Source organism: Penicillium angulare, assembly GCF_028827245.1.
Source record: "Penicillium angulare strain IBT 27051 chromosome Unknown utg000004l_segment0_segment0, whole genome shotgun sequence".
Classification (NCBI taxonomy): Eukaryota; Fungi; Ascomycota; class Eurotiomycetes; order Eurotiales; family Aspergillaceae; genus Penicillium; species Penicillium angulare.
Window position 1 is genome coordinate 37,200 of NW_026623163.1, and position 15,592 is coordinate 52,791.

Consider the following 15,592-nt stretch of genomic DNA (forward strand, 5'->3'; position numbering starts at 1 on the left):
AAATCGGCGGAGCTCGGCATCTGGCTGCAGTATATTTGGTAAAGCCTATTGTCCTATCCCAAGGGACCCGCAGCAGTCAGGCTCACTGCTCATTTGTGTGGGTGCTTATGTATAGGTATTATTTGGATCTACTACCCTGACTGCTCTCTTTGCTTCCTACCCTGACTACTTATAATTAGGCTTCCACAGATACTGGTTCCGGTATGGATTTTGAGAACCGGACCCGCACAGGATCTGGCCCGGGATGAAGTGCTAAGAACCAGATCCAGACCGGAACCAATGACTGGGAACCCATATTTCCCAGTCTTGTCCCAGTAGCTTTGTTGTACTTTGCAAGCTTTGTCTTTACAGCTTCTAAAGCTTTGCGCATGCTTTCTTTTCAGGAGACACTATTCCAGAATCTTTATAGCATCACCAAGATGACTGAAGAGCTTATTGTAGACATTGAATACAGAGTGTACAATAACATCACGAGACGTTGAGAGCATATTGCTAGATCAAAGAAATGCTTTGTGATAAGCAGTAGGACACATTGGCTCAATTAGCCACTGGTCGAGCTAAAGAATACACTCACCTTTTTCATAGCTGTCCTCAATTCGCCTATTTGGGCACCGATAATTTGGGCCCATCGGCCATATGGCCTCTCGGCGCTTGATCTCTGCATATGCGCCCTTACGGATTGACTTATCAATTTTAGGAAGAGGGAAATTGTAGGGTGGGGGGATGACCTTTTCTGGGCCATTTTCCCCGGTCTTCTGATAAACTGACCTCAAAAACAATACATTTCAATATCTATTTTCCACTAATAGCGCCCACTCTCTGTGCTATCTTAATCGTTTGATCCAGTGTATCCTTTTCCGCGGGGGTGAAGTTGAATACATGATCGGCTGACAGACAGCAGATGTTGTTTCCTTCAAGCTTCCAAGATCTGCCTTCTTCGAAGGTTCTTGGCTCTCTAATAAAAGCTTCAAAATTAGTAGGCCGTCTATTCTGATTGGGAGAGAATTTGTTTGGTAGCAGCCAGCCATTAAACCAAAGTGGACGGCCATCCACTCCAAGGTGTAGTAATTGAGGTGCGCAGATCGTAAAGATTTGTTGTTGGGGTTGCAGGTTCAAGTCTGTTTGCTCATTATACCTGGTTTCGTTCATGATTGGCAAAGATAGTGAGTCTTCAGCTTCTGCTTTCGCCCGAACCATCCCCATAACAGCAGCATCGCCATCATGAAATGCATAGTCGGTGTCTCCAACAAGCTCCCAGCTCAGCCAGAAAGTCTCTTTATCGCCTATTCAAAGTCAGCGGGCGTCAACTGAATCAGGGGAACCTCGGGATCTCCCACCAAACACCATATCGTATACACCGATGCGGCCTTCCTTTTTATTTCCGTCACGATCTGGACCATTCATTCGGGTTACCATGAGAAGTGCACAGAAGTGTCTCCACTTGTCGACAACCACCACTCCAGATTCTTGCATGTGACCGCTTTCACCTGTCCATAATCGGCTTTTTCTGGCTTGTTTGGATATAGGGGTTGGCAAAATCCGTCTCAACCAGGCTTTTTTCGACTGCGGCATGAAAAGCCGATCTTTGAAGAACAATGCCCCTGTCCTTCGATATGATTGATCCAGGAATAATTGCGTTGGGTCTTCTACAAAGAGTGAGTCCGCATCAATGAAGATTGCTTCTCGGAAGCTTGATAAGAGGATTGCAAAAGGCTTCGCCGCCCAACCACGCAGTTTCCACCCATTGTCATTGACCATTAAGCTTAAATCACGAGTGATCACTCCCGGAATAGATTCAAGTTCTTCTCTGTAATCCTCGCCTAAATCGTCATTTCCAAGATACATCACTTCAATCGGCAAATCCGACCCTAGATTCCTAATTGATTGAATGGAGGTCAGCAAGTACGGAGCTTGTTTGTCTCCAGCAGTGAAAACAATCCCGCGACCGGCGTTCCAGAATTGGGTATGGAGAGTTGTGTGGTCCGCAAAATAAGGCGCTGTCCATGGCAAAAGAAGCATCGATAATTGGGCGAGGCAATACCGGTATGCTTCATAGGTATGAGTTAAGTGGATATGATCCATGCCAAGACGGTGGGCGATTTCAGGATGGCGTCTCAAAGTCTGCAGAACATCGTCGCGGACTAAGAGTTGGTCTTTCGCCTGAACAAGGTGCAGAGATTCCCAGGCATCCAACAGTGTTTTGTAGGCTCGAAACCGGATACCTACTTCGCGGATTTTTCTTTCCCCCGTCCCTTCAATAGGGCTAATCAAGTCGTGCACATGTGCTTCATCGGGTAACAGTGTAAGGACCTTTTCAAGGCTTCGCGTGAATCTATCCAAAATGCTGTTCTCTCTATCATCGGCGATAGAAAAAAGTGATTCATCGTGCAAAGGGTATTGGAAATCAACGGTTCCAATGGACTTATCTCGATGCTCAAGCTTTTGCAGCGGAGCCTTGAGGGGCATGTGCACTTCATGGTCGTATGCGGCCAACCCATGGCCTCTCAACGTAGAGACAGTCTTTTTGTAACAATATCCCACAAATAGAATGACTGTAATAGTTCTCCATAAAGCCATCCGGCGCCGGTATGGAGTAGGCAAAGATGATAAATAACTCATTTGAGACATTCATGAGGTAGAAAGTAGCCTAGCAAGTTGATTGAATTGAGAAGGATCAGTAGATTCCAAGTTGGAACAGACTATGATTACTCTTATCTGCGGTAATGTGACAGTCGTTTTCCGTATAAGTGCAATTTAGAGACTTATAACGCAGTGATAATAAATGCGTAGACGGAATTAGGGTTTCAATCCAGGGTTGTATGTGATCCCATTATGTTCGACAGTTTTGGCGACTGTGGTTTCATTTTATCCGGAGAAAATCAGAAGTAGCGACACAGATTCTCCGAAATCCGGTCAAAGTACAGTCTAAGGATCATAAACCCAATAATCATGATTATCAGTAGGACGGAACGCAACTAAAAGAAACTTCAACGCGGCCTCTCGGAAAGTTTAAACTTTGTTTTTGCTTTTAATGAATTTTTGTCTGGGGGCCAGTCGGATGGAGCGGAGTTCAACTCCATACTCAAAAGAAATGTTAATAATTCGGAACTCTAGATCCACCCCACAATCCACAGAAATTAAGGTTCAATTCAAAGAATGTCGAGATCAATCTATAATCCTACTTGCTATCTGAATCTAAAGCTTGCTGGGTTGCCACAGATCACTTTTCCAACACGCCCAAAGAGGATTTAGACGCTCTGCAAATGAAGATAATTTTTCTAAACGTGGAACTTTCTGCTTGTGATGTAGTGTAGCTACATGGAGGAGGTCGGCCGGCGGGCATGTTTGCTTGGTTTGACCCACTATCGGATACAGACCAATCACCTGATTGGTCTGAGAGTGGGATCCCTATATGTACGTCGCATAGCTCTCTCTCTCTTCTTCCCTTTTCCTCAACATTGTTATTCGTTGTTCTTCGCACCTTTCTCCATCTTGGTAGATCGTAGGCACCTCATCACATGTGACATCAGACTTGGAGCAGTCTAAATGCTCTCATTAGACCGTGTCAAACCGAGGGGTGGTATTTTCAACTTTGGAGGATAAAGCATAATCTGGTAGTTCCCTTTAATTACCGAAAAATTTGAATGAGTTCTTATTGCTATTAATAGATGTGACTATTTGACCAGGTTAGGTAGGGGATTGCATCGTTGGTTGAAATAATGGTTTGAGCAAGGATGATGTGAAACCAACTTTCTGGTCAGTGTAGGTGACATCATGACTAAAGAGACTCCTACTTTAGACGAATGGCATCCATTTTCATATATATGTGGTCGAATATTCTAGCTAGATGAGTTCAAAATCGAATCAACACCAGCTAATATGCACTATTTCCCGCTTGCGAAACTGCGGTCAAAATGAAGGTTCATTTGAAACTTGTGATGAGCTGGCCCTGCACGCTTTTGTCGCTCGAGGGAAAGCGAATATATTACCTTGGATCAGGAGAGTCTACTACCAACGTAACGTTTTGTTTGAAAGGCAGGCCATTATGCCAAGTGGGAAAGTTCCCACGTGTGCTGAACAGCGGATTGGAAATGTCGACTATGGGACGTCATTGTGTCTTGACGTGTCTGGCTTCAATTTGATTATTGATTATTGCAAAAATACAGGCTTCGAATACATAGACGTTGATATTTGGATTGGAACCGGCTCGCCGCCCGCGAGTCATAATTTTCCTGTCCCCCACACGTATCCTTATGGTATCACACAGGGACACTGTATTTTGGCTACTGACGGGCTTACGGCGATATGACCATCCCTATCAATATTTTGGCAGATCCTGTTACAGCATGTGGGGCAACATTCAGCATTTTCACCTACAGCAGCAATTTCAATCTAGGGGGAAATTATGAGACTGTTGGGACAGCCGGGAATAAGTTTCTTCTGCCGGCCCGCTGGTTCCGATATTTCGCTTTCACATCACTATGTTCACAACTACTACCACTGAGGAACATACAACCACTGAACAACCTACCTACTACCACTGGAGGTGAATTCTACGAATGCGGAAATCAATTCAACTAGTGAAGAGGGGAAATAGGCCTATATTGGAATACTAGTCAGAAAAATCCACAACAAAACATCAATATCTTTCCCTGGTCAACGCGAGAAATCAGAATTTCAGAACACGAGCAAAAGAGTGTAAGAATTATGTTGTGTGTATTATTCTGGAACTAATCGTAACGCGATGCTATATAACTAGGAGGAATAAAAAAAGGGAGATAATAACTCTATGACTTTAAGGGTTATTCCTAATGGGATAGAGGTTTTCCCTACTACACTAGTTAGTTAGTTAACGTAATTCCCGGGCGGGTCGTACACCCAACTGAGCCATACACCCTATCAAAAATCATGTCTTCCTACCGATATACCAACTTTAACTAGTAATACTATACGGAATCCTCTATATAATGTTGGCTAATCGCGTCAATAGTATATAATTATATATTGATATACGCCCAAATAGCTATAAATTGACAAAATTGGAAGAGGATTTACTTATTGAATAGATATCTTCTATAGATATATATAGAGTAGTATCTAGATTAGTTACTATACAAAAGATAGCTAATATATTACTAGCTATATATAGTAGCTACTCTCTACCTACAATTAATAAAAATTAGCTATTAAATTTTATAAATCAATATAAAGAGATTTACTTATACTTCTTTAGGTGCTATAACTATTAATATATATTAAATAAAGATCCTAAATTACTATAAGAGTAGTTTGTGACTATATAATATATTATTAATAATAATAGTATATAGATAGAGGATATCTATAACTTTAATAAGATAGGATTTATAATAGATCTTATTTTAGTATAGAAAATAGTTATATGGGCTAGATACTATAGTTAGAGAGCTATATTATAACTAGAAAACTATAAATAGGTTACTATTATTAAAACTATTTACGTAGATAGTTATTTATTACTATTATATATAATTTTTAAAAGCAAAGTTATTATTGCTAATTAGTTTAATAGTCTACTAAAAGACTATTAATTTAAGGTCTTAAATAATAGCTAGACTACTAATAAAATTATTCTATATTAGCTATAGAATCTATTTATCCTATATTTAAATTTATATATATATAACTAGTTTTAGCTATTAATTCTTAATAGCTATAGTAGTTATCTTATAACTAAATTTAACTAGATCTATATAGAAAATAATATTATACTACTTTATATACCTATATATTCTTTATATTTATTATAATTATTTAATATTAGATATTTTATAGTACTTAAATATATATATAGTTATTTTATAAATAATCTTATATATATAGGCTATAACTGTCACGGGATTCCTGAATCCCTTCGGGTACGATTCGGGTACGATTCATAGCTGCTCCGCGGGTGAATCTACTACGATACACCCGCTAATGTATGACTGCCCTAAGCCCTAGCAAGCTCTAGCAATATTAAAACGCACGAACAATAGCTACGATTCTTGTCCTGCAAGAATCAGTTCTGTATATCAACTGTTCTATTTGATCTCTACCATCCGATATCCTTGCCTAGTCACAGGTCTCTAGCCTGACAACTTAGTAACTATTACAATAACTATATTAATAAGTTTAATTTTTTAGATAACTACTAATATATAAGACTAGAAGTGTTCAGAAAGCTAATTATTATTTAATATAGCTTTATAGTTACTGGTCTAGTACCTATTAATCTAGAAAGAGTACTTTTAAAGCTTAGTATCTCTTTATAAACGCTAATACCCCTAGGAAGTCAACTAAGCAGTAGATCTAGCTAATTTATACCAAAAACACTAAGAACTATTATTTAACTACAAAAATAAGCTTCTATAATAAAAGATCTATTAAAATAATAATCAAATAGTTTACTAAGCCTATCGAAGACTATATTAGATCAAATTATTAAAGGCTACTATATATCGCTACACAATATAGCTGTTACGAGCTGGTCCTGCTGTACAGTGAGTAGATATAGTCCTTTGGTCTATACGTACCTTAAGTGTATTCTACAGTCGTACCGTTGCCTTAAAGCCTTACACGGGCTCAGACCTGTAAGAGTACTTGAAAAGGGGCGTGCAGAAGGAGGGCTCTCAATAGTTTGTCAGAGATAAACTATTAATTGGATTTAAGTCGCGTTTGAGGAAGTCAGATCGAAATATGACTAGGACAATAATAAGGGTAAATTGAGTTACAAACTATATTGCAGAAAGTAGTAATCCAAGTATAATAATGAAATTAAATACAAAGAACTAAATATATAATGGTAATGACTGTCTCTTATATATCCTAATCCTTTGTATACTTCTATAGTGACTCCTAGGGGGTAGATCACAGAGTTACTGTAACTCCCTGTATACTCCTGGGGTAGATTAGGAGTAGATAGTTATATAACTATGGAATGCACAATTGTCTTGAGGGATAATTGTTATTTATACTAAGGAGGCCGTTTCTGGTAGTCTCCGTACCGTCCTGTACTTATAATGAGTATAGGTTATAGTGGTTAGTAGGAGACTATTTATAGCTCCTTTTCTGAAGTATTTTCTAGTCCCGGTGCCTAGGGATCCTTGGGTACCGGATCCTGCACGTGACTTCATAGCTCCGTGTTGAACGTAGAACTGATTGGCTCTCGTTAGTCCAAAGTTGGACTTAGCCCCGGTGGGTCTGTAACAATAGCGTTACTAGCATAAGAAAACACAAATTTATATATAGCCAATAAGAAAAAATACTAAAAACGTAATCGATTAAATAGGTAGATACCCTATAATACTAGTTTAACAGTCGAAGAGGGCCTATAGCTAGCTATATAGCTAAATTTACTAGATAATGTCGAACTCCGCAGGAGAAGATTACCACCTTTCCTATTACAGATTGATGATTCAGCGCGTGCTTAGATCCTATATTACTGTTTTTGTATATAAAGCGCACGTAAGCGTACGTAAGGGCTATACAACTAGCCTATACGAATCAGGCAAGATCGCTCAACTCGATCGAGCACCTAGATAGAACAACCCTCTCTGAATGGTATCCAGTTGTACTAGTTTATACGCGTTCGCCCCTATCCGACAGATAAAGCCACCCTAGTAGATTCAAATACATAGGGTAAAACGCCTATTTAGCTAGGTCAGCCAGCCAAAAGAGCTCTGCCTCGGTGTAGTGGATGTGGGAATATTGGCCATAAGATCAATCGATGTATAAATCGCGTTATTTAGCTAAATTGATATGTGTTGGCTAATATATATTGATTTAAATTCTTCTAATGGGTTGGGTGTACGACCCGCCCGGGAATTACGTTATACAGTACCGCTTATTAATCTGAATCTTATGATGCAATATGTCACCCCTTCCGAATGCTCCAACAGAAACAAGTCTCTTTGCAACTGAAGGTAGTTTAGTTTCTTTAATTCGAGAACTAAGTGCTTGTAATGCTAGCATTTGGTAACTAAAAGCTTTTCTCAGAATGTTGGGCCCATCATTGCTTGTAGGGAAACGTGATAAACAATAAATGAGAATGAAGTATCAGCAAGTAATGCTTGAACAGGAAAATGGAACCGTTGGGGTCATAGACCTCGAATAACGTTTAGCTTGAACTACACATCAGGATCTAAGGATACATCATATCGATGTAGTTCTCTATACCCCGAAGTTTAATGGGACAGCTACTAATGGGTATTACTGTTTGGCCAGCTTAGAATAGCTGATTATATTGTGTGATGTAACGAAACCTTGAATGGAAATGATGTGAAAAACTTCATATCTTGTCATTGCAAGCGACATCAAAATTGAACCTAATTATGTTCTGGACACACTGCCACAATAAGTCCATCACAATCCATCCCTAATGGCAAGCAGCGGATTTGATCGTTCCAAATCATTTTCACCCAAATGAATGATCTTTTTAAACTGTGTATGTAGCTCCGTTCTTATTTTATGGCTTTGTCAACAAAAAAATTATAGCACGTTACCAAGAAGGAGACAGGTTAGAAAACCTAAACGTGAATAACTGCGGTACATGGTGCTTGTAAACCGCATTTCCGCATTCATTGCTGAGAGAACCAAGCCCGTGTCAGCTGATACCCGCCCAAGATCCGTGCATTCCCGAGCTGGGACCCACCTAAGCAAGTGCGCATCCGCTGGATTGGAGCAGGCGGGCCCGGCTTTTACGCGCCAAGGCCGCCTCGGTAAGATTTATTGGTAAATTTCGTGCAGTGTTGTTCATGTAAAAAGCTTGTGATGTTAGATTGGATTCCCAAAGAGCCTGTAGCGTGATTATCAATTTTGTCCCTGATGCACTGGAGACGCGGCAGCTTCGAAAATTGATCACCATACGAACGCAGGCGGATCCCATGGTGTAAATCCGTTTAAATTTTCATTTGAGCTAACTTCTCTGGTTTTCAGCTACTCAATAACACACCATATCTGTTTTTGCTGGAGGAATTGTGAAAGATAATTCAAGGGGTAGATTTATTGCCTGGAAGAACTCTGCTTTATCCCAATTGCTTGAAATGTAAGGAGGTTGAGCGTTGATTCTGAATTTAGTGATGTCAACTCTAGCCAAAATCTAATCAATTAGTCTGTGGTCAGGACAATCTAGACCTCACTTTAAAGTTTAGGAAGGTGAAATTCAAGTTTCAAGGGTTCGGAAATGGCAGGCGACGCCTCCCATGGCCTAACCATGGCCCAAAGCCCAGTCCTGTCAATCATGACTCTTAGTGAGCATGACTTTCATTTCATACCCACGAGTGAGTCAATTCAAAGATATATCTAACGTACACCCTTAGGAATATTATCCGCAACTCCCTTCTATGATAATAAATTGGCGTTTTCAGTTAATTTGGGCTTTTTTTACAGCCAAATCAAGTTAAGTCCCCTAGTAATTGACAATACAAATTATCAAACATGCGCCTTGTCATTGGTATTGGTGTGTTTGCAGTAATCAAATTAGCTGCTGCAGTGGGGCCATGCTTTTGTTGTGATATCGAAACCATTCAGTCTGGTGGGGGTATCACTTATGTAGATGGATATGGGAATTGCGAAGATATTACAGGCAAGTGAAGCGGAAGTTTTAGAAACACAAAGAGCTAACATCGTTTATACTAGACTGCAATCCTTCTTCCTGTGATGGGAGGAGTTATATAATTTGTTCCGACCCAAACATCGTAAGGTCTCAATTTATTTCTTGGATTTCACGTTCATTTAGGCTAACAAATGGAGTAGTTTTTTGCATTTCACCCCCCTGAATATGTCAACTGTTGGTTTCTAACTCCTGCGACCACCACCACTGAGGAACCTACCACTACCGAGGAACCGACTACTACCACTGAAGAGTCTACCACTACCGAAGAACCTACTACTACTGAGGAACCGACCACTACCACTGAGGAACCTACTACCACTGAGGAGCCAACTACTACTGAGGAACCGACTACTACCACCACCGAGGAACCAACTACTACCACCGAAGAACCTACTACTACTGAGGGACCGACCACTACTACCGAAGAACCTACTACTACTGAGGAACCGACCACTACCACTGAGGAACCTACTACCACTGAGGAGCCAACTACTACTGAGGAACCAACTACTACTGAAGAATCTACTACCACTGAGGAGCCAACTACTACTACCACTGAGGAACCAACTACCACCACCGAAGAACCTACTACTACTGAGGAACCGACCACTACCACCGAAGAACCTACTACTACTGAGGAACCGACCACTACCACTGAGGAACCTACTACCACTGAGGAGCCAACTACCACTGAGGAACCAACTACTACTGAAGAATCTACTACCACTGAGGAGCCAACTACTACTACCACTGAGGAACCAACTACCACCACCGAAGAACCTACTACTACTGAGGAACCGACCACTACCACCGAAGAACCTACTACTACTGAGGAACCGACCACTACCACTGAGGAACCTACTACCACTGAGGAGCCAACTACCACTGAGGAACCTACCACTACCGAGGAGCCAACTACCACTGAGGAACCTACTACTACTGAAGAACCTACTACCACTGAGGAGCCAACTACCACTGAGGAGCCGACTACCACTGAGGAGCCGACTACTACTACCACCGAGGAACCAACTACCACTGAGGAACCTACTACTACTGAAGAACCTACTACCACTGAGGAGCCAACTACCACTGAGGAGCCGACTACTACTACCACTAAGGAACCTACTACTACTGAAGAACCTACTACCACCGAGGGGCCAACTACCACTGAGGAGCCAACTACCACTGAGGAGCCGACTACTACTACCACCGAGGAACCAACCACCACTGAGGAACCTACTACTACTGAAGAACCTACTACCACCGAGGGGCCAACTACCACTGAGGAGCCAACTACCACTGAGGAGCCGACTACTACTACCACCGAGGAACCAACCACCACTGAGGAACCTACTACTACTGAAGAACCTACTACCACTGAGGAGCCAACTACCACTGAGGAGCCGACTACTACTACCACCGAGGAACCAACTACCACTGAGGAACCTACTACCACCGAGGGGCCAACTACCACTGAGGAGCCGACTACTACTAAGGAGCCGACAACTACTGTAGAACCTACTAGCACTGAGGAGCCAACTACTACCACCGCCGAGGAACCTACCACCACGACATCTGAGTGTACAACCTATACACTTAGCAGAGTCTCTAACGGTCCTTGTGAAACAATCACCCAATGTGGCCCACTTCGGCAATGGCAAACGAAGCCCTGGACAACAAGTCTGACCTACTCTTGGAAGCGTTGGAACCAGGGCTAAATCCACGATATGTTCGTGCCCGAGCAGTAGTGTGTGTAAAATGCGTTTATGGATAGCACGATACTATTTGTTTCGTCAATAATGACCCTTTCAATAGGCTAGTCCAAAAGTTATTGAATCAACCTTTTCTCGTTTTTTTCCCTCCTCAGTACACCGAGTATGAGGACTTTAACCCCATATTTCTTTCCCTTGCACCAATTCTTTCGATACGAATATTGATTCGATGGCCTACTATTGTTCTGCTCATCATATTCCAATTGTACTTGTTTCCTCTTTGTGCGTATGAGACTTTGCAATGCAAGGTCCAAAGGGTTTCCTTCGATCTGAAGGAAAAAGAGATGCGGATGGATTGAACATCAATAACGAAATAAATATCAAACTTGGAAATTGGAGCTAGGGTGAGAAAGATGTAGAGATGAGATAGGAAGTTACGTGTACTGGTTGTGTGTGTGAAGTTCATAGACTATGTAAATCGGACCTGCTGATCCACCAATCTGCCGACTTCAAAAATCAGATACAGGACCGCAAGCCGGCCAGCTTCTACAAGTAGGAGCAGTCGAGGCGGTTGGCATTGGTAAAGAAGATGATTTAAACCAAATAACTCAACGCATTCAACGAGAGTAACGAAGCTGGGGAAAGAAGAAGAGAAGGAGAGAAGCCGTGAGATGGCGAGAGCATATCACCATGGCTGCTTCGGCTATCTAATCTACACAGATAATAGATATCGTACATCACGTCCATAACATAGAGTGTTTTTAACTTGCATACCAAACAAAGATTGGTTAGGTCCCTTCGGATTTATCCGAAAGATACAAATTCCTTGAAACCTCCCGAGGACCTGTAACCTTCGTTGAGTATGTACGCGTATGTGAGTTCAAATTACACTCTAATTTAATCTTTAATAAGACTTAATCTCGAAGCACGTTATGCGCTATCTGAATCGCACAATAAAACCTTCCAGGGCTTGGAGACTCGATATTGCCACTGGTGGTGAAAGATTGTCCAGCCTCATGTCAGAATATTTGAACAATAATTACATCTTATTTAACGGAAGCACGCCATTCAAATGAAATCTCATGCAAAACAATATAGGAATCATGGATTTAGAGGAACTTTGACTCTTGTTTCCAGGAGAGCGTCTCGCTTGTAATTGTGCTTGGGCAAGAACCAAGTCTAAAATTTCAATCTGAATGTTTCAGCCATTGTTCAATACCTACCTGCAAAAGGATGATGGAAGCCAGGTCAAATTTCAGTCAAGTATTTTGTTTTTACCCGTACTAAGTAGTATCAGTGGAATACAGTCGTTGTTGCCATGGCCCTCCCTTTGAACCCCGCAAGTTGACCCGGTTGTGGCGTGCTTTGATTCTATATTGCATCATATCTTTTCCGAAAAGTCGGGATGGAGCAATAATATACTATATGTGTATAATGTTGGTAAGCGCACAAATTCAAGGATTATTATTTAAGAGGACGAAAGGCCATTTATCGTTGTCTGGTTTTAGTTTGACATACGCACACTCGCCGTTCTTGTGACTATGTCTGCCACCATCACCATCGCGCAGCCTGGACCGACACTGTATATCAGGTCAGACACTGAAACTTTTCCAACACCCTTGGAACTCTCTGGCGCTCTAGATTCTTTTAGACATGTTGAGTCGACACCTGTCATCGGTCGTGAATACCCCGAGGTGAACCTTGTGGACGACATCCTCAACGCCAGGAACGCAGACGAGCTCATCCGAGACCTAGCAATTACCAGTCAGTCAATTTGCTCATAGAAACTATGTTCATTATATACTGATTCCTTTTCAACAGTCAGTCAAAGGGGCGTGGTCTTCTTCCGGGCACAAGACAACTTGACCGACGACTTGCATAAACTCCTGACTCAGCGACTTGGAGAGCTTGTTAACAAGCCTCGAGACTCGACTCTTCATATTCACCCACTGCTAAATGGAACAACCGAGTTTGGCGTTCCTGACAACGAGATCAGCATCATCTCTTCAGAAGGGTTTAAAAAGTATGCGCCACAGCAGCAGGAGCCCGACCGCGATAACCGCAAGGCTGGCGCAGCATCTTGGCACAGCGATATCCAATTCGAGCCTTTCCCAGCCGACTACACAAGCTTAAGATTGACTGAGTTGCCTCCAACAGGCGGGGATACGTTATGGGCATCGGGTTATGAGCTATACGACCGGTTCAGTGACGCATATCGTCGGTTTTTGGAGGGTCTGACCGCAACATTCAGCGGGGATGGCTTCCTTAAGGCGGTTGCAGATCGTCCTGATAAGTTCCAAGTCTATAAAGAGTCGCGAGGAAACCCCGCAAACATTGGTGACGAATTGAAGGCCGTGCACCCCGTTGTACGTACCAATCCAGTGACGGGCTGGAAGTCTATTTATGCTGTAGGGAACTTTCCGCGACGTATTAACCAGCTGAGCAAGCGTGAGAGTGATGACCTGTTGAGGCTATTTTATCAGAGAATTGAAGAGAATCATGATCTTCAGGTTAGATTTAAATGGGTGAATAAGAACGATATTGGTAGGTTTTGGTCTCATGAGAAACCGAGCGACAGGCTGACAGTCACATCTAGCATTCTGGGATAACCGCAGCGTTTTTCACAGCGCAACAAACGACTATGACAACTTGGGCGCTCGGGTTGGTCATCGTGCTGTTGGAATTGGAGAGAAGCCATACTTCGATTCACGAAGCAAATCAAGAACCTCGGACCTGTTAAGCAAGTAATTGGGCGTTGCTCAGTATGGTTGGATTAGAAGGGGACTTGTGTCTCTCTATCTAAAATGGTCAACGATAAGCGCACCTGGACATTTCCCCACTACTAGTAGTATCAGATTTTGTTGGTCTTCCGTACATTAAGCAATGTCATAAAGTTGAATTACTGTTTCATGAAGTGATAAGTACATGGTATTTTGCGTTGTCTTTCTGCGCCAGCCAATAGCTTTATGAGACAAAAGCCTGCTCTGTAGCTCAAAGCCATCTATTCGGTTTATGGATAGTATCCTATTAATTTCCATTCTCGAGCACCACGTAATGCACGACATATTGCTCTGCTCTATGCTCATCTTTGGACTCGGAGTTACGCCATAGGAAGAGCCAGCCGCTTGCAAAAGGCCCATCTGATATGCAATTCGCGTCAGGGCATTCATTGCCGGCTGCTTTGCGTCCCTTCCAACTGCAGGTGATGTGATTATCATTCTCAGAGGCCACATGATTCTCAAAGAATCTGCCCAACAAGGGGACGCTGCTGCTTCATCTGGCAGTAGAGCGGGAAGGGTATTCAAGATGCGGTCAGCTCGTTCCTGTGACTGCCTGAAAAGCTCAGCTTGTAGTAGCTTAATACGCTTGACTGCAACAGCAGGCAGCTCAGATGGGCCTGGAAATTTAAATACGAGCTCTAACGTGATGGAATGAACCAGCAATAGGCATGTATCAATGTGATTTTTTATCCGCAATCCTCCACGCTTGCCTCTCATAATCTGAACCGCCGTAGGTGGTTGAGAAGACTCCGATGAAATGCGAGGGGCTCCTCGACGGACGCGTCTGGATGACCTGCAAGGTGATCTCGAGCCGCTGACTAGTTGCTCAATAGCTGCCAGTTTCTCAGGTATTGATATGACTTTGCAGAAGCAAGAATTTGCCTCTCGGCAAGCCCGCTCAACTTCGTCTCCATAAAAGAAAGACGGTAAATAGCGAAGACCGTCGGTTCCCATCTTTGATTTGATATTTTCAAACGATTGCCTTGCTTCTGGAGCAGGATCACTGAGGGAAGTTAAGGATTGAATTTGCTTCATTGCAATTAGTAAATTGATTCGCATGTTGGGAGATAGCCCCTTGTTCAAAATGAAGAAGTATACGAAGACAAAGAAGAGTCGACCGGCTTGGATAGGAAATGCGACTCACGATATACTGATAGCCTAGTTGAAATAACTGGCGGCCAGTACTTGTTTTGAATTGCTCGGCGCCTCTTAATCGTAGTAATTGCTCAAGTGCTGAGCAATGAAAGCCCCAATTGCGCGCACCTCCCCCGGAATCATCTGGGGGGTCCGCTCCCATGAGCTAGAAAATAGTCAGAATAGATTATAGCAATAAAACTTGAGAATAGATGATTGCCTCGTATAAAGATGAAAGCCAAACCGCTAGTACAACTCCATCTTCATTTTGCCGTATAGGATCATACAAAACTGATCGAAGTTCCTGAAGAGCGCTGCCATATAGTTTGCGA

The 15,592-nt window shown here is 42.3% G+C and overlaps 3 protein-coding genes across 3 annotated transcripts; 2 read left to right on the forward strand and 1 right to left on the reverse strand.

Moving 5' to 3' along the window:
* Positions 1-792: 792 nt before the first annotated feature.
* N7478_003948 (putative alpha-1,3-mannosyltransferase) lies at positions 793-2,466 on the reverse strand (the record flags this gene model as incomplete). The annotated part of the gene is made up of 2 exons (XM_056920162.1): positions 793-1,283; positions 1,338-2,466. 2 exons carry the CDS (start codon positions 2,464-2,466, stop codon positions 793-795), a joined length of 1,620 nt encoding a protein of 539 aa, XP_056778199.1.
* A 6,809-nt stretch (positions 2,467-9,275) lies between these two features.
* Positions 9,276-11,352, forward strand: N7478_003949 (uncharacterized protein; the record flags this gene model as incomplete). The annotated part of the gene is made up of 2 exons (XM_056920163.1): positions 9,276-9,299; positions 9,775-11,352. 2 exons carry the CDS (start codon positions 9,276-9,278, stop codon positions 11,350-11,352), a joined length of 1,602 nt encoding a protein of 533 aa, XP_056778200.1.
* Positions 11,353-12,887: 1,535 nt separating this feature from the next.
* N7478_003950 (TauD/TfdA dioxygenase family protein) lies at positions 12,888-14,094 on the forward strand (the record flags this gene model as incomplete). Its single annotated transcript, XM_056920164.1, has 3 exons — positions 12,888-13,110; positions 13,168-13,890; positions 13,943-14,094. The coding sequence occupies 3 exons, from the start codon at positions 12,888-12,890 to the stop codon at positions 14,092-14,094; spliced, it is 1,098 nt and encodes a 365-aa protein (XP_056778201.1).
* Positions 14,095-15,592: the final 1,498 nt, after the last annotated feature.